At 30.5% G+C, this 20,260-nt stretch overlaps 1 protein-coding gene across 1 annotated transcript; it reads left to right on the top strand.

Moving 5' to 3' along the window:
• Positions 1 to 16,064: 16,064 nt before the first annotated feature.
• On the top strand, positions 16,065 to 16,980 carry LOC120165408 (mitochondrial zinc maintenance protein 1, mitochondrial-like). The gene is made up of 3 exons (XM_039174935.1): positions 16,065 to 16,069; positions 16,257 to 16,537; positions 16,692 to 16,980. The coding sequence occupies exons 1-3, from the start codon at positions 16,065 to 16,067 to the stop codon at positions 16,781 to 16,783; spliced, it is 378 nt and encodes a 125-aa protein (XP_039030866.1). The 3' UTR covers positions 16,784 to 16,980.
• The last annotated feature ends 3,280 nt before the right edge of the window (positions 16,981 to 20,260 follow it).

The following is a 20,260-nucleotide window of genomic DNA, read 5'->3' as shown; positions in this document are numbered from 1 at the left end:
GCAGTTCCAGAAACATAAAAATTTCAACTAAAAACACACAATACGAGCTGAAAATGGGAAAGTACTAAAGAGAAAAAGCTTACTTCCGGATAACCCAAAAGAGAAAATAAATACCTTCTTGCAAGTGAGGGGAGAGGCTAAGAAATAAACGCAATCAGTGTTGCGTTATAGCAATTTTTCCTCCATTTTTTCTTTGTAAATAAAAGTTGAAAGACAGAGCATTGCTTGGGTTTACAATTTTACATGGCGGAAAATTGAAGAACAAAAACCAAACGAGAGTGCATGTGAGCAAAAAAGACTGAGAGGTGAATGGCTATTTGGGATTTCATTATATTTGATCATCTGTTGGAAAATCTTTAACCACAAGGATTAAACGAAGAAATTATTATATGTCATTTATACAGAATAATTTCATCTTTGTTGGTGACTTTCAACAATGATACTTAGTTCATCTTAGTAGTATTTTTCAACTCTGCATTTCTAACCCCCATTTTTTTCTCACAAGTATTTCATCGAACATCTATGCTTCACCTGACATAACTTGTATCTAACATTACACCTTAAATCGTTGATTCCGATAGTCCCTTGGTCAGGTCTTCTCTCAATGGACCCTTGTTCAAGTCAACACCTCCACATAATTCAAAGTTAGATTAGAATTCCCTTACATCCCCGACTGAAAAGTTACGTTGGAAATGAGAATAGAGAAGCGAAAAAGGAAATTCGAGATCGAAAAAGAATTTAGGGTTTAGAATGAAATTGAGGATTGTGTTGCAAATTTTAAAAATTGGGGGACTTAAATGCAAGTGTCTGAAAAGTTTAGTGACCATATTGCAAACGTACTAACGATAGTGTAACCTCGGGGACCATATTGCAAACGGACTAAATGTTGGAGGGCTGTATTGCAAGTTTTAAATGTTAGAGGACTGTATTGCAAGTTTTAAAAGTTAGGGGACCTAAATAAAAGTTTTAGAAAAATTCAATGACCATTACTATACTTTACCCAATATATAATTGATCTTTCTACTAAGAAGTTAACTAAGTTGGCACCGATATCATAATGAGTCCTAGTCACTTTTTACCATGCTTTTTATCACTTTTGGCAACTTCACAGATTCTTTATCTATATAAGAATCATTATTCTTTCGGGACATAATCATTGATGCTTGCACTGGAGCTGGCATATATCTCTTTTGTTAGGTCTATGATCTAAGTGAATCCTTGTTTATTGATTAGTTATAAAATTATTATGCTAAAGGAGCTTTTAAGCCACTTTTAGGAATCGAATAAGCAATCACAAAGAATGGTAAGCGCTACGAACCTTTTGCCCAGTTAATCCGAGTAAGGTTTAAGCGTATATATAGATATAATAGATAGGTTAAGGAATGGCCAGCAGTTTAGTGTATATATATATATATATATATATATATATATATATTATGAATTAATAATAGAATTTAAAAATAAAAAAAATAATAGAATTTCATTTTAATAAACCGTTACACGTTAAGGTTAGAAGTAGTAAATTTTGGCAGCATAAATGATGTATTTAATAACAATATTATTATTTTAGTTTTGTTTTGGTCTTTTAACTATTTTTAATTCATATATAATATTAAGTTTTGGTTCCGATTTGGTCACCATTGTTAAAAAATAAACAAAAATGTTAACAATTTTTATTTTTTTTAATAATGATGTGTCATTATCTTATGTTGATATGTTAATATAATTATTAATTTTCTTTTGATTAAATATTTTTTTTCATTATTAATTTTTAAATGATGAATAATCAAAATAAAACAAAAATATAATCGGGTAAAGTATACAAATGGTCCCCCGATTTTAGAGCGTTGTTTTGTTGAGTACCTCGACTATCGAAAATTACAAAATGGTGTTCTAACTATAAGACGTTGTTTTGTTGAGTCCCTGACTATTAAAAGTTACAAAATAGGCATCTGACAACTCATAGGTGTTGGGATATTCGATCAAGCTCAATTTGATCAACCATATGATTTGCCAAGAGGGGGTGAATTAGCTTTTTGAGTTTAGGGAGTAAGGAGTATAAAGATAGACAAATTACACAGCGATTTATAGTGGTTCGACTTCTCAACCAAGTCTATATCCACTACCTTAGCTCCTCACTAAGGATTTTCTAACAAATTCACTAATTTGTTCTTTCTTTTAACAGGATCAAGAGATAACCTTTACAAACTCCCTAGCTTTTAACATGCTTAGCTAGAACCAATCCTCTTTTCACAAAGAAAATAAATGTAAAAAAGAAAACCCTTACAAGGTAGGTGTTTACAAAATTAAGCTCACAAAAAACAAGAACTAAAGATATACAAGTAAGTTCAAACACACTATGTACAAGAGAAAAAGAATAAAAGAGTGAAAAGCTTTTCTCTTGATGATGAATTGCTTGGATAGATGTTCTAACCCTTCTTCAAGTGTTCTCAACTTGTTTTTATATGTTGGAATGTATTTGTGGTCATTTCTAGCCGTTGGGGATTATTTTTTTGCAAAATAAAACTACCCAGGACAGGGAGTATCGGTACTCCTTTAATGAGTATTGGTACTTCCTTTATAATTTTTAAACCAACTAGCAGTTACTAGCCATTGGGATTGACCAGTATTGATACTATGATCACGGTATCGATACTACTGTGTAAAGTAGTATCAGTACTCCTTTGAGTATCAATACCTGTTTTGCATTCTGGAATTTGAGCTATTTGAAAAACAACTTGTAGTATAGATACTACCTAGAGAGTATCGATACTTATCTTACCTTTGGTATTGGTACTACGTGAATAATATCGGTATTGTTCATGCAATATCGATATTGTAAGAATAGTATCGGTACTACGTACCATGAAAATCAATTTTGTGCTCAAATTCTATTTTAATTTTAATACCCCAAACTTCGGGTCAGTGACTAGTGTGTAAGAATTTAAAATTTAGTTGTTTAAGTTTGATAAATTGAAATGTACAAGGATTGATTAAAGAAAATTTTGTTTAAGACTTATTATTAAAGATTGAAGAATGGAAGGGAAAATGGTCTTTTGGCATGAAATGAATTTAAAATTCATTTCTTAAGGTTATATAACATGTGATGAAAATGAAGAAAAAAAAGAAAAGAAAAATCTCGAAGCTCTTCTCTTCTTCCCACCGTGAACACCATGGCTAAGGTAAGTGATTTTAAAGTTGATTGTTTCTTTTATTTTTGAGTTGGATTTTAGTCCTTAGGTGATATAGAAGCTTAAGGAAGCTTAAAGATAACTAAAAACTATTGGATTGATGAGTTATTGGTAAATTAGTAAAATGGGTTTTTATGGGAATTGTTGAAAAATTATTAATATTTGGATTCTAAAGATATATTTGACTTGTCAAGGGTTTGAGTAAGATGTTAGAAGTGTTAGAAAGGATTGAGAACATGTTGAAGAATTGGTATGATTTTTATTTTCAAGAGTTCTATGGAGAAATTAAGATGTTAAAGGGGTTTTAATGGATATAAGTTAGTGGTAATAAGTGTAAATGAGTTTAAAGGCATGAAGGGAGTTAAAAGTTTGAGATTTAGGTGAATTTGGGTAAATTTCGAAGTGAAATAGGTGAATTTTAGGTAAGGGTATCGGTGCTGGAAAAACGGTATCGATACTATAAGGTTAAATTAAAGGAAATTGTATGAATCGGTTGAACAGTATCGATGCTGATTGAAATAGTATCGATACTGATTTGGAGGTATCGATATCAAGAGTAAGGTATCGATACTGTAATTAAAAAAATGAATTCCAGAATGCCAAAATGGTATCATTACTTAAATAGGTATCGGTACCATAGAAGAGAAGTATCAGTACTGTGGGTAGAGTACTAATATTAGTCAGTCTGAAATGTTAAATTAAGTGTTTCATTTCGTTTAAGTAAAAGTTAACGGGTTAGATGTTAATTGAGCTTCGATATTCATATTGGTCATGCAATGTGTAGATTCGATCGAAAGTAAATGTTGAACGAAGTGATGTATAAAGTTGGGAAGTTAAAGTGAAAAAGGGTTGCTTAGGGCTTAAATGAGGCAAAGGTGAGTGCATTTTATTTATGCTTTTAAAGTATGGAATGAGGAAGACTTGCGATGAGTCAACCTCGAATGTTTTGAAAGAAAAGGTTTTGAATTTAATTATGAAACACTTTTATCATGCTTTTGTAAATAAATTTTGAATGATTTGGCTTGTGAGGAGCCAATTTTGAAAGCTTGATAATGAAAATGATTTGATTTATGTTATGCTGTTTTTCAAATATTTTAATATATTCGTATTTATGAACTATGAGTATATGATATATGAGATTAAATGAAAATGTTGAATAAATTATATGTGAAATGAAATACTATGAGAATAAGTTCTATGTGAATAAATGATAAACTTGAATAATGCTATGTGAAAATGTCTATGTGAATATGTGCTAAGTAACCGTAGTCTATGTGAATAAAAGATACATGAAAAATAAATGTGAAATAATTATATGGAATAAGCCCAAAGTATATTTCATGAGAATTAGGGGTATAGTTGGCATGCCAAGAGTTGAGGGTTCTATGCAATCCTTCGGGACAAATTCTACGTGGTCCTTCGGGACAAATTTTACGCAGTCCTTTGGGATTAATCTATGTGGCACATCGGTGCATATTTTACATGGCCCTTCGGTGCAAATGATATGAGCAATGGTGACTGCAATTATAGTGCACAAACTCAATGTACTCACATACCTTGAGTTCTCAGTGATATATGTTGGGCTAATAAAACAAATTAATATAATTCGAACAAGGTGTAATAGTATACGATGTTTGCATGAAGTGCCTATTGGTTTTTATATGAAATGTTTCAAGGAAATGTATAAGCAAGTGTCAAATGAATATAAATTAATCAATAATTAATAGTATATGTTATAAGTTATGAAGAGCATGGTGTTTTAGTATTTATTGATTCTTTTGAAATATTTACATACATGTTTTTTTTTATTATACTCAATATGCCTCATTAAGTCATAGACTAAGCGTGTGATTGTTTTCACATGTAGGTTCAAAGAGATTTGAGGAGTAAGTCAAATAAACAAGGGCGTGACAACATACCTGTGAAGATTTTCAGATCAACAAAAATTGAATTTTATATGTTTTTGTTATTTGAAGGTTGTTTTCATGTACTAATAATGTTTTAAATTGTAGATGCTTTGATATGTTATTAAGTTTTCGTTTTTTGTCAAATAAAAGTAAAAAGACAAATTTTAGTCAGATTTTCAAAGTTTGCGTGAAAAGTTAATGTGACATCTCAGATTCATATATGGGTTGGGTACGGGTCGGGTGTTACATTTATTGGTATCAGAGCTTAGGTTGAGTCAAGTTTTCGAAATAGACCGGCCGATCGAATGTCTAAAATGTATGGTTTGTACATGCCAACGAAATAACGATGATCTCTAATTTGATAGTGTAATGAGTATGATGTACTTGCTAGTATTGTTAAGTTATTAGATATTTATAGATTTCAGACTACGAGGACTCCTGAAGTGAAGTAGGATATGAAGTTCAGGAATATCAGAGTGTAAGGGAGAAGCTAAGAAATGTGGATTTAAAATTAATTTCATAATAGAAAGTCATGGTTAAATGTTTTAGGTCACAAAGTAAGGATGAAAAGTGTATAAGTATCTATCGAGAATTCATAATAATTTCGGTTATAGATTAGACATTTTCATTGTTAAGCCATAATAGATAGTTGTTCAAGTTCAATGATTCAGAAATGTTCGGAAGGAAAGATTTTTAGGAAACAAGTGCGAACGATTAACTTCCACGATAAGATGCAAAAACGATTTGTATTGATAAATGTTGCTTGTTAAGGATTAACGATCTTTGCAGTTAAAACTATAGAAGCATTTTTTAAAATTTGATAAAATATTAGAATTCTAAGAGATTAAGACTAGTTTGGTGAAATATTTTAAAGTTGAATTAGGTTTCGTTGATATTTATGTGCTAGGAAATCAAATTTCCAATTGTACACAAAAGCCAATGATAAGTGTATTTTCTAATGATATTTGATTTGATTAAGATAAAGGAATTACATGAAGTAGAGTATGGATAAATGGTAGAAAGTATAGTATACATATGAACCATGTTTGAGTAGAATTTTGAAAAGTTATTTTGAATACGAAATCTCTTGGATTTAGATGATTATTAAAAAGATCCATAAAGAATCTTAATGACCCCTCCCTACTAAGAAAGTTATTAGTAAATGAGGCAACAATTATTTGGATTAGTAAGAAACAAGGAAATGCAAGGAATGTAATAATAAGATCAATTGGAAAGTGATGGCTTGGAAAGTAAGTTGGAGAAGTAATTGCAATGTTATAAAGGATATTTAAAAATGATTCTATTGTGGTAAAGAAGACGAATTAAGTGGGTTTTGCTAGAAATAAGATAAAAGTCAATTTGAAATATGTATGTAGAAAGGAAATTTTTAACTGATAGTAGATCAGGAATTAGAATAGCAAGTTTTGTTCAAAGAAATTTGGTAAACGAGATTGGAAGATCTGCCAGAAATTGTACAAGTTGAATAAGAAAAACTAATTTATGAGTAGATACGTATTTGAATATATTTTTATGGATCAAATGGAGAAATTTTAACTATAAGGGATAATAAAGAGTAGTGTTATTTACTAGTAGTGTAGACTACCAAAGTTAGAAGAGTGCAATAAAATTTGTAAATAATAATGGTTACAAGTAGTATGAGAAGGGTATTGGGGTAAGCAAAAGAGAGGACCTATGTTATCAGGAAGTTTTTGAATTAAGAAAGAAATTTTTTTTGAGTTATGAGTAAAAGTTAACAAGCATTATGTTTGTTGGAAGATAGTGACAAAGTGTTGGATCAACTGTGTTAACATTAAAGAAATGAAAGTTGGAAATGTTGCCCAAATTAAGAAATGGAAGTTAAAACAAAGTGAAAGGATAGGACTTTCTAAGAAGTTTAAGAGAGTTGTAGAATTTGATATGTTACGTCGAAAATTTTCTGTTCATAAAGTTGTAAATTTATTATTGAAAGAAGAATATAACACAAGGAATGCAGAAGTAAAGTTCAAGTTTATTTTGTTAGAATAAAAGAAGAATATAAAAGTACATGATAAGGATAGAACATGAAAACGAGGATAACATTTAAGATTTATAGGATATGTTTAAGTTAGTAATGATAAGAAAATATTTTTACTCTGAAAGGAATAAAGATATAAGAAATTAAAGAGAATGGTTTAAAAGATCAAATACGACAAGGGTTATATACAAGTAGAGTTTATAAGTTTGGCTTAATGGTAAATTGAAAATAAGGTAATAAATAAATTTGGAATGAAAGGAAACAATTTTCAGTTCTAAGTGGAAATGAGAAAGTTATTATGAACTTTGTATCAGATTTGCTTTTAGTACCTAGAAAAAGGACTCATTTTGGGCGATTATGGATAGATTGACTAATATGCACACTTTATTCCAGTTCAAGGTAACTATTCTAGGGATAAGTACGCTAAATTATATATAAAGAGATTGTTGGACTGCATGAAGTATATTTCTCAATTATATCTAATAGTGATATGGGGTTTATTTCAAGGTTTTGGAAGTCTTTGAACAAGGCCTTAGGAACTCGACTTAACTTTAGCACTACTTTCCATATGCAGATAGATGGTTGGTTTGATCATATTATTCAGATTTTAGAAGTTATGTTAAGGCGTTTATGATCGAGTTTAAAGAATCAGAAAAAACATGGTATACTAAGTTGACCAAGCATAAATGTTGATTTTTGTTGTTGTATTCCTTAACCAAGTAGACTCAGCTAAGAGAATAAAGATATATTAAGGAAGCATGAGATATAGTCGAATGATAAGGATATAGTCAATGATTATATTTCCTCTGACCAAGTTATTGAGGATAGACATATTACTTAATTTGATTATTAAGTGTCAAGAAAATGTTAAGAAGTTAAAAAGAATATTGACATAAGCTCCAAAGTTAGAATGATAAGAATCTGGAAAAGATTATGTAAATCATAGTAATGCATCCTATGATGGTTTGTGATGTGTGTTTGTACAAGAGGAAAAGTTTTGGGTTATGATTCAAAGCAATTAAAAAATTATGGAAGAAATCATCTAACTTATGATCTCGAGTTGGCAATGATTATGGTTATTTTGTTGATAGAACACCACTATCTACACGAATCCCAACAGTTAAAAGTATATGTTGAATTGAAGGGAAATGGATTGAATTTCTTGTAGACTGATGACATGTTTATCAATTGCAACCATGAAAGATTAAAGTAGTGGCTGATACGACAAAATCGAAAGACATTTCTACTTTAAGAGTTTTGAATAAGTGATTTTCTTTAAAGTAAGACAGTGTTTTGATTTTATAATTAAATTAAAGTCTTTGTTACTAGATCAAATAAAGGATCTTAAGAGAAAAGATGAAAAGAGTTATCATCGAGTTTGTTTTTAAATTGTTGAGATGCCATCGAGTTAAAGTAAAGTATAAAGATAACTCAATATGAAGATGTCTATGGAAGAAAGTGTCGGACACCATTAAGATCGAGATATATAGTGGGGTCAGATTTAATCAAGAAAGTCGAAAGGAAATTGAGGATTATTCAATATTAATAATGTTTTTATTTTTCGATACTCAGAAGATATAGATCAAATCCTTTCCACATCATAGCATTGTAAGAGATAGAAGTTCAATTTGACTGACCTATGAGGAAGAACCAGTAAAAATTTTAGTATATGAGTTAAACAACTAAGGAATTAGATGATTTCGTTAGTAAGAGTGCTTTGGGTAATCACAAAGCGGAAGAGGTGGCATGGAAGCGTGAAAAGGACATAAAGAGAAAAGTTATCATCTCTTTGTGCTGTGAAAATTCGAGGACAAATTCTCTTCAGGGGGAAGAATTGTAATACCCCAAACTTTGGGTCAGTGACTAATGTGTAATAATTTAAAATTTAGCATTTTAAGTTTGATAAATTGAAATGTACAAGGATTGATTTTGGAAAATTTTGTTTAGGACTTATTATTAAAGATTGAAGAATGGAAGGGAAAATGGTCTTTTTGGCATGAAATGAATTTAAAATTCATTTCTTAAGGTTGTATAACATGTGATGAAAATGAAGAAAGAAAAGAAAGGAAAAATCTGGAAGCTCTTCTCTTCTATTATTCCCACCGTGAACACCAAGGCTAAAGTAAGTGATTTTAAAGTTGATTGTTTCTTTTATTTTTGAGTTGGTTTTTAGTCCTTGGGTGATATAGAAGCTTACAGAATCTTAAAGATAATTAAAAACTATTGGATTGATGAGTTATTGGTAAATTAGTAAAATGAGTTTTTAAGGGAATTATTTAAAAATTATTAATATTTGGATTCTAAAGGTATATTTGACTTGTCAAGGGTTTGAGTAAGATGTTAGAAGTGTTAGAAATGATTGAGAACATGTTTGAAGAATTGGTATGATTTTTAGTTTCAAGAGTTCTATGGAGAAATTAAGATGTTAAAGGGGTTTTAATGGATATAAGTTAGTGGTAATAAGTGTAAATGAGTTTAAAGGCATGAAGGGAGTCAAAAGTATTAAATTTTGGTAAAGTAGGGTAAATTTTGAAGTGAAATAGGTGAATTCTGAGTAAGGGTATCGATACGAGAAGAATGGTACCGATACTATAAGGTTAAAATTAAAGGAAATAGTATGAATCGGTTGAACATTATCGTACTGATTGAAGTAGTATCGATACTGATGTGGAGGTATCGATAAAAAGAGTAAGGTATTGATACTGTAATTAAAAAAATGAATTCCAGAATGCCAAAATGGTATCGATACTTAAATAGTTATCGGTACCATAGAAGAGATGTATCAATATGTGGGTAGAGTATCAATACTATTTAGTCTGAATGTTAAATTAGGTGTTTCATTTCGTTTAAGTAAAAGTTAATTTGTTAGATGTTAATTGAGCTTCGATATTCATATTGGTCATGCAATGTGTAGATTCGATTGAAAGCAAATGCTGAACAAAGTGATGTATAAAGTTGGGAAGTTAAAGTTAAAAAGGGTTGCTTAGGGCTTAAGTGAGGCAAAGGTAAGTGCATTTTATTTATGCTTTTAAAGTATGGAATGAGGAAGACTTGCAATGAGTCAACCTCGAATGTTTTGAAAGAAAAGGTTTTGAATTTTATTATGAAACACTTTTATCATGCTTTTGTAAATAAATTTTGAATGATTTGGCTTATGAGGAGTCAATTTTGAAAGCTTGATAATGAAAATGATTTGATTTATGTTATAATGTTTTTCAAATATTTTAATATATTCGTATTTATGAACTATGAGTATATGATATATGAGATTAAATGAAAATGTTGAATAAATGCTATGTGAAATGAAATACCATAAGAATAAGTTCTATGTGAATAAATGATAAACTTGGATATTGCTACGTGAAAATGTCTATGTGAATATGTGCTAAGTAACCGTAGTCTATGTGAATAAAAGATATATGAAAAATAAATGTGAAATGATTATATGGAATAAGCCCAAAATATATTTTATGATAATTAGGGGTATAGTTGGCATGCCAAAAGTCAAGAGTTTTACGCGGTTCTTTGGGACAAATTCTATGTAGTCCTTCGGGACAAATTTTACGCGGTCCTTCGGGAGAAATCTATGTGGCACTTTGGTGCATATTCTATGTGGCAATTTGGTGCATATTCTACGTAGCACTTCAGTGCAAATTATATGAGCAGTGGTGACTGCAATTATAGTGCACAACCTCAATGTACTCACATACCTTGAGTTCTCAGTGATATACGTTGGGCTAATAAAATAAATTAATATAATTTGTACAAGGTGTAACAGTATACGATGTTTGCATGAAGTTCCTATTGGTTTTTATATGAAATGTTTCAAGGAAATGTATAAGCAAGTGTCAAATGGATATAAATTAATCAATAATTAATAGTATATGTTATAAGTTATGAAGAGTATGGTGTTTTAGTATTTAATGATTCTTTTGAAATATTTACATAAATGTTTTATTGTTTTATTATACTCATTATGTCTCACTAAGTCATAGACTTAGCGTGTGATTATTTTCAAACGTAGGTTCAAAAAGATTTGAGGAGTAAGTCGAGTAAGCAAGGGCAGGACAACATACTTATGAAGATTATCAGATCAACGAAAATTGAATTGTATATGTTTTTGTTATTTGAAATGTTGTTGGCATGTACTAATAATGTTTTAAATTGTAAATGCTCTAATATGTTATTAAGTTTTCGTTTTTCTTCGTCAAATAAAAGTAAGATGTCAAAATTTAGTCAGATTTTCAAAGTTTTCAAGCGTTAAAAAGTCAATGTGACATCTTAGATTTCTTATCCGGGTCGGGTACGGGTCGGGGTGCTACATTAATGGACTTTAAATTATTTTTGAAAACTTCTGAAAACTTTGAACAAATTCAATTTAAGTCCAAAAACATTTTGCCTTAATTTGTTATATCAAAACATTATAAAACATGGCTCAACAATCTCCCCCATTTTTGATATAACAAAATATTTGAAAAATTATTTTTGGCAAAACTTCCCCTTAATAAAATATTTAATAAAAAAGAGAAATATTTGGAAAAAGTTAAAGCTCCCCCTTTTTCATTCTTGAAATCGAATTTTTCAAACCCATACTTCTCTCCCTTTTTGTTATATCAAAAAATAATTCAAATTTTTAAGTTCAAAACAACAATGGAGAGTAAGTAGTAATTTTAACATTAAAATCATTTGAAAAATCAAAACTCCCCCTCAATAAAAGCATTCTAAACAAAATTTGACTTTAAAATCTTGACACTTAAAAAATTGAATTTCAACAAAGATGAACAAACATGTTAGTAACACATGAAATTCAATATATTCAAGTCTAATAAACTTTATGCAATACCAATAGTTGAAATTAAGTGCACGTGCATAACGCTATAAAAAAATGTTATGCATTAAAAAAATTGATATCAATTGTTAGAGAGATACCATTTGCAATAAATCACATGCATAAACATTTAAATTAAGGCCAAAAATTAAAATTTGTAAAAACACAAAACATTAAAATCAATTTTGACCAAAATTCATTATGATGAACAAACATTTATGAAAAATCATTAAAGCTTTAGAAAATGTTCATCACAACATATTTTTAATATACATGGGATAGAAAACATAAAATTATTTAAAAATGAAAACTTATGCATGCTTACAACAAATAGGAAACCAATTATGCAAAACATAAACATTAAGCTTAGAGGTTACTCATTCCTTTTCAAGTGTGACTAGAGCATTTGAATGTCTTCACTTTCATCACCATTGCTCCCACACAACTACAAGAGACATTCATTTGGATTTTGGTATCCAAATTGCTTTAGATCCTTGAACATTAGTTTCAATGCTCGTTGTTCCTTTTGGAACCCATACTTGTTTAACTTTAAAATGTTTTCCTTTCTTTAAAGGACAAGTATGTTCAAAATGACCATGAAAATGGCAATGTGAGCATTTTTCATTTTTAAACATAATGAGTTGTTTCTAGAAATTAATTCTTTTTTTTTGTTAAGCTTTCAAGCTTAATTTTCAAATCAAAATTTTCTTTTTCTAAATCATTGATTTTGATTTTTGAAAGCTCTAAATCATTTTTCAAGGTTTCATTTTGTTTTTCAAAATCAACTTTTGCTTTTAAAATCAAATCATTTTCAACTTTAAATTTTGAATTAATTTTTTATATTTGGAATTCATGGTCTCAAATTCCAAATACAACTCATTATAGGCAACTTGTAACTCATTAAAAGAATAAGAATTTGATTCACTAGAGCTAGAAGTTACCATTGAATCTTCTTCGATGGACATGAGGCATAGGTTGCTATTTCATCTTCATCATTGGAGTCATCGCCATCACTCCAAGCAGCCACAAATGTCTTCTTCTTATTTGATCTCTTCTTTTTTAGGAGGGGAAAATTATACTTGACATACCTCGTTCTTTGACATTCGAAGCACACCGGGGGACCCTTCTTTTTCCTTGATTCACGCTTCACTTCCTTAGAATTTATGAATCTCTTGAATCTTTTGAAGAGCTTGGATATCTCTTCTTCTTCATCATCATCTTCATCCACCTTTTCACTTGAATCTTGATCACACTCATTGGTGGATTTGAAGGCAATGCCTACCTCATTTTTCTTCTCTTCATCTTCTTCTTTCTTTACCATCAACTCATGAGTGAGAAGAGAACCAATAAGTTCATCAAGAGTGAGAGTTTTTAGGTTCTTAGCTTTGATGATCGTTGTCTTCTTCGATTGCCAAGACTTTGGAAGTGAATAAATAATCTTTCTCACAAGCTTCTCATTAGAGATAACTTCTCCAAATTCCTAAATACCATTGACAATCACGGAAAATCTATTCGTCATAGCTTTGATGTCTTCATCCAGTTTCATCTTGAAATTCTCATAACTATGGTTGAGAAGACTAATTTTGGTTTCCCTCACTTCATTGGTTCCTTCTTGAGTGACTTGGAGCTTGTCCCAAATCTCCTTAGCATTAGAATAAGATGAGACTCTTCCATATTCATCCAAGCCTAATGCACAAAAATAGAATGTGCATAGCCTTTACATTGAGTTGGAACTTATTCTTCTCTCTATCACCCCAATCATCCATCTCATCGGTTGGAATGAAATATCCCTTCATGATTGAGTTCCAAGATCCTAGATCGTTCGGTTGAATGAAGAACATCATCCTATTCTTCCACTATGCATAATTAGCTCCATTGAAATAAGGTAGCTTGTTGACCAGTTAAGAGTCTTCAATGTAGTAAGAGCCAGAGGTTAGAGCCATCTTCTCGGTTGCGTCGAGAATCGATAGAGCTTCTTCAAGGATCGTCTCAAGGTTGTTAGACTTTATAACGAGTCAAACTCTGATACCAATTGTTGGGATATTTAATGAAGCTCAATTTGATCAACCAAATGATTTGCCAAGAAGGGGTGAATTGGTTTTTTGAGTTTAGGGAGTAAGGAGTATAAATATAGACAAATTGCACAACGATTTATAGTGGTTTGACTTCTCAACCAAGTCTACATCCATTACCTTAGCTTATCGCTAAGGATTTTCTAACAAATTCACTAATTTGTTATTTCTTTTTACAGGATCAAGAGATAAACTTTACAAACTCCCTAGCTTTTAACAGGCTTAGCTAGAACAATACCCTTTTCACAAAGAAAATAAATGTAAACAAGAAAACCCTTACAAGGTAGGTGTTTACAAAATAAGCTCACAAAAAACAAGACATAATGATATATAATTAAGCTCAAACACACTATGTACAAGAGAAAAAGAAATAAAAGAGTGAAAAGCTTTTCTCTTAATGATGAATTGCTTGGATAAGTGTTCTAACCCTTCTTCAAGTGTCCTTAACTTTTTTTTATATGCTGGAATGTGTTTGTAGTTGTTTCTAGCCGTTGGGGATTGTTTTTCTACAAAATAAAACTGCCCAAGACAGGGAGTATCAGTACTTCTTTAATGAGTATCGGTACTTCCTTTATAATTTTTAAATCAATTACCCGTTACTAGCCATTGGGCTTGGCCAGTATCAATACTATGATCATGTTATTGATACTAATGTGTAAAGTAGTATCGGTACCTATTTTGCATTCTGGAATTTGAGCTATTTGAAAAATAACTGGTAGTATCGATACTACCTAAAGAGTATCAGTACTACATGAACAATATCGGTATTATTCATGCAGTATCGGTATTATTTATGCAGTATCGATACTGTAAGAACAGTATCGGTACTACGTAACCTGAAAATCATTTTTGTGCACAAATTCTATTTTAATGGACTTTGAATTATTTTTGAAAACCGTGAACAAATTCAATTCAAGTCCAAAAACATTTTGCATTAATTTATTATATCAAAACATTATAAAACATAGTTCAAAAATATGTTATAAATTCGTCATTGTTCGTTAAAAAATAGGAGATTATATAAGCTGGTCATTAACCTGCTAACTGAGACATGATAAAATTTAATTCCATAACTGTTTGAGTTGTATTTTATAGTTCACATTATGTCATCGAGCCAGTTTTCAAAACATTGTGTCATTGAACCAGTACTTTAAAGCAACGATGATGTCAATAGACATCATTAAAACATGATTTTATCATATCTCAATCAAAAGGTTAACGTCTAGATCAAATGATCGCCAACTTTTTAACGAAAAATGACAAGTTTGGAACATATGAATAGTCTAATGACAAATTTCTAACTTTTAATATTCAGAAAACTCAACAAAGCAATGTCCTATAGTTGAAGGATCATTCTGTAACTAATTTCAATAGTCAGGGGACTCAATAAAGGAATGCCCTATAGTTGGGGACCATTTGTGTACTTTATCCTATATAATATTAGATATGATTTAAAAAGGCTTAATATAAAATAAGTGTCTAAACTATACTGTTTTCTCATTTAGGTGCCTAATGGATTTTTCAGTCAATCCAAGGGCCTAACGTTATAAACGTTACCATTTTAAGTGTCCCGACCGTAACGACTGTTAAAAAATCGTTAAGTAACACGTATCATATCCTGATAATTTATTTTTAATTTTTAAAAAATAAAATCTTCAAAATTATCAGCATACAACATGTGTCACTTAACTTTTTAGCGACTGTTATTGTTGGGACACTTAAAATGGTAACGTTTATAACGTTAAACACCCGGATTGATCGAAAAATAGTTTAGACACGTAGATAAAAAATATGGTATAATTTAGACAGTTTTATATCAAGCCTTAAAGGGTAAATTACAAATTTCATCACTGAACTTTACTCTCTCTCCTATTTTTCTCATTGATAAAAGTTTTTAAATTCCTCACTAAACTTAATACATTAGTTTTTTTACTCTTCCGTTAAATAGTTAACGGTTTTAAAACGACGTCGTTTAAAAAAATTCACCAAAACGATGTTGTTATGTATCTATATAACAGTCTATTTAAAAAAAACAAAATTTTCACCAAAACGATGTCGTTAGTGAAAAAATGATTGAGTGACAAAAAAATCAAATATATTAAATTCAGTGAGGAAATTGAGTGAGTTAAATAGGAGAGAAAATAAAATATCGTTATTAAATTTACCATTTACCCAGCCTTAAAAAATAATAATTTAACTAAACATATAGTTTACCCATTCTAGTAAACAAGTGCTTTAAGGCAGAATTATAAAGGGAAGACTTCGAGCGATAGAGAACGAAAATATAGTAAGAGGAGAAGTACTAAGCGCATACAGGGCTCTTCTAAAAGCTACCCGTAAATCATTTTCCGGCGACACCATGATGTTTAACGCCTCCGCCGTTGAGATTCGTCAGAAATTCGACGTCAATCGTCACGTGACTTCGGAGCCTGAGATCCGGAGACTCCTCGAGGAAGCACGTGAGGCATCCCAATTCATTTCCACCATGATCGTTCAAGCCAAGCTCAACGAACGCGGCGGCTACGGTACCTTTTATCATCTTCCCCGTTGCATTCCATCTCATCCGCAGCTCACTAGGGTGTACTTTAATGCTTTACGTTAATTGATCACCACGTGTTCGATGGATTGTCTGTTTGACCGCCTCTTTCACTTCTTAATGTTAAGTGCTTCTTGCTGCAGAGGTTAAGCCGAGTAAGGAGCATGTGGGAGCTACACTGGAGATCCCCTCCGAAGAAATCATCAGAAAATCTGCAACACAGTCAAAGCAATAAACTTGGGCTTTCATCAGATACATCACTACTCTATTTCCTTGCTTTTTTCAGTCTGCAAATGACTTGCTCTTCGGTTTTTAAATACCATTTTAGTTGCTTGCTCTAAATTTTATTCAATGTGAAACAATAATGATGCAAAATTTTGACTTGGTCCATGAGGATTTGTGTCATTAATAAGTTTCAGTGTTGTACTATGACTGACAATCCATTCAAGGATGGATGCATGATCTTATGTAAGGAGTGAGTTTCTAAAATTTTAAGAGGAGATAAATTTATAAAATTCTAAAGATTAAAACATATCATCAATAGAAAATATAAATAAAAAAATATAAGATAATTTAAAATATATGTTAGGAGTGATTACTCCAACTGCTCCTCTCTGAATGCATAGGCTAAATGATCGAGGGAAAGAAGAATTGGTTCTCCTCTACTCCCTTTTCACTTTATGAAATCCCTACTAGGTTAGATTGGCCTTTTAGCATTGTGCATTTTACAATTTATCAAAGCTTGGGTTCAAGATATATGAAACAAGAGTTATCAAAATATATGGATTGTCACTCAGTTAGAACGTTGCTTACCTCTTGAAGATTAGATACTTTGTGGTGCTGCACAAATTTCTTATTCTACAGGTAACACCAATGGACTTTAGTATGATCGAGTAATGTTGAAATCAATAAGCTTTGCATCTTTATTATAATTAGCTAACACAATCATCTGGCCAGAAGAAGGTTAACCTGAAACATTCAGATTAAGACAATGATAATAGGGAAAATAAAAGAAATGAAGTAAGTTTATACATGGATGTAATATGGTTTTCTCTCCTCAAAGACATTTTAGAGCTTTTCGTGTATCTCACATTTGCAGAATCATGTCAAATGCAGTTCTTATGGCATTTCATTGGCAATATTTTCCTTTAAATTTTAGTGATAACCAGTGACTTGGTTATGGTCAGATTAAACCCCAAAAACTTGTCTGGTACACTCTTTAAGCTTATATTAGTTTTGAAATAAATGAAATCATGCCTTTCTCTCCCTCAACATTCCTGGTTTAATTACTTTTTAGGTCAAGTTAGTTTCTCAATCACACAAATTAAACCTATGAGTGTAAATGAACCGAGCTTGAACGAATAAGATTGTGTTTGTCTTTACTTGTTTATTTTTTAAGGTGCTCATGTTCGGTTCGTGTTCGTTTAATTTTTTGATATTGTGTTCGTGTTCGTTTGATTATTTTTGAAGGTATTCATGTTCGGTTAATTATGTTTGTTTATGCGTCCACTAACATGTTCGTTTGTTTATTTTTACCCTTATATTGGCAAGCCAAAGAAGATGGTGAAATTATGCTATTAGTCCTTAAGCTCTTTAGGCTCTACAGTTTGAACTCTAAAGTTCGTCGTGTGTTCAATTTAGTCACTGCCTCCACCAATATTTAAAATGTAAAAAGTAAATGGAAAAGGACAATCGGGTAAATAGGTCGATAAACAAGCTTATAAATGAACCAATAAATGAGTTTTCGAATGAGCTTGTTTGAGAATATAAAAGAACCGAATACACATTTTTTCGTGTTCGTTCATTTGTTAAATGAAAATAATTTTTTTTTTGTTTATATAGTTTAATAAACGAACGTTATATGAATGGTTTATGAACAATTCACCCTAATTAAACCCCAGCTCTCTTTTTCATTTAAATACTTCTTAAGTTCAAATTTGAAGTTAAGCAATTTGGCCTATAATGCGGTCTCTTTATGCAACAGCTCATGATTGCAATGTCTTTAACCAATTCTTCAAAACTTTTGGAGAAAGCTTTGCTCCATAATGCTTCTGTGCACCTGCAATTAGCCATCAAAATGTCCATACTGGAGGGATTAAAGAATAGGGTTGATGTCATAGTAACACTAATCACTACATTCATGTGAATTGCGACATTCATGTGAATTGCGACATTGATTTGACAAAGTCACGAGTTGAAGTGAACAAGACTTGGTAATGATTGGCCCCCCAAGAAAAAAAAGTTAAAATAATCTCACTGAAACCCCAAAGCATGGCTGCTACATAGATCTTGACTGTTGCTTGCATAAATTGTGTCTTGATCATTATTCAACTCAGTGATAAATACTTTCTGAACCTGTAAAATTGATTTCATTTAGCTGATTTGAACTTTAGGAGTGTGGACCACTGTTTGTGGCTAACTGATCAACACTTGTTTGGGATGTATTTCAGAATCCAGTGGGAAAACGAAGCCTAACCGATTCAAAATCAGGTTTTGAGATGCCCCTATTTTACTACTATAATACTTTGGCTAATTAGTTTTGAGATAGGATCCTCTTACACAATGTGAAACTATTTTAGTTTTACATGGATTTAAGATCGTTGGATGAGTGAAAATAGATGGCTGAGATTAAGAGTAGTAAATTAGAATATATTCAATAAAAAAAAGAAATGAGTCAATCTCAGCTATCTATTTTCACTCATCTAATGGTCTTAAACTTGTGTAAAACTAAACAATTTTTCATTGTGTAAAACTAAAGAGTTTTTCATTGTGTAAAACTAAAAGTTTTACACAGATTTAGGATCATTGGATGAGTAAAAATAGATGATTAAGATTAAAAGTAGGAAATGAGAAGATATTCACTTAAAAAATGAGTTAATCTCAATTATTTATTTTTACTGATCTAACGGTCCTAAATTTGTATAAAACTAAAATAGTTTCATTCAACAAAATCTATCGTGTTGTAATAGGTTGACAAGTTTGACATTTTCATTGACTCGCCATCAATAATTTAAAATTAGAAAACAATTAAACCCCCTTAAGTTTCAATTCATGTATCTTTTATGATTCCATAAAAATTCAAGTTGTCAACTATTATATTTTAATTACGTAAACATTTATTTATGAAAAGTTTTTGTTTATCTCAAAAAGAATATTTTAATTAATTTAATAAAAACAGTAATTAGATACAACAATCCCCGCGTGAATATAAAAACTAGTTACATAATATATTAGTCATTCTAATTAGGGGTCAACATTTAATCTAGTCGACTACGAGTTGATGAGTTGTATTTTATGATTCAAACTTTATTTGAAATTCTAAAAGGTCGAGTTGTTTGAGTTTTTATACAAATTTAATTTTAATTATTTATAATATTATGATACGGATTGATTTCAATTTATCAAAATTTTTCTAACCATATAAAATATTTTTTCATATTTTAATGTTAATAAATCAATTATAATCTAAAATTATAAAATAGATTTATAATATTATTTTTCAAAGAAAGTATTTTGAGGATAAAATATTGATGAGAGTATAAATGAGTCAATGAAATGATGAGAAGAAAAAAGTGAAAAATTACAGTTAAAAGATCAAATTGAATAAAATGTACAATTGAGAAATTCAATTGAAAAAGAGTAAATTTGTATTAAAATATGAATTGAAGTTACATAGGTATTTCATAGCGGTAGAGGAGGATATGGTTCAAAT

Source organism: Hibiscus syriacus, unplaced genomic scaffold (assembly GCF_006381635.1).
Source record: "Hibiscus syriacus cultivar Baekdansim isolate YM2019G1 unplaced genomic scaffold, ASM638163v2 tig00111582_pilon, whole genome shotgun sequence".
In the NCBI taxonomy this organism is placed as follows: Eukaryota; Viridiplantae; Streptophyta; class Magnoliopsida; order Malvales; family Malvaceae; genus Hibiscus; species Hibiscus syriacus.
This window is presented reverse-complemented; position numbering and strand designations above follow the sequence as displayed.

Excerpts from the sequence above, each read along its gene's own strand:
- LOC120165408 (XM_039174935.1), top strand. Across the intron at positions 16,538-16,691 it reads CAACGAACGCGGCGGCTACG|AGGTTAAGCCGAGTAAGGAG; the intron begins GTACCTTTTATC and ends TTCTTGCTGCAG.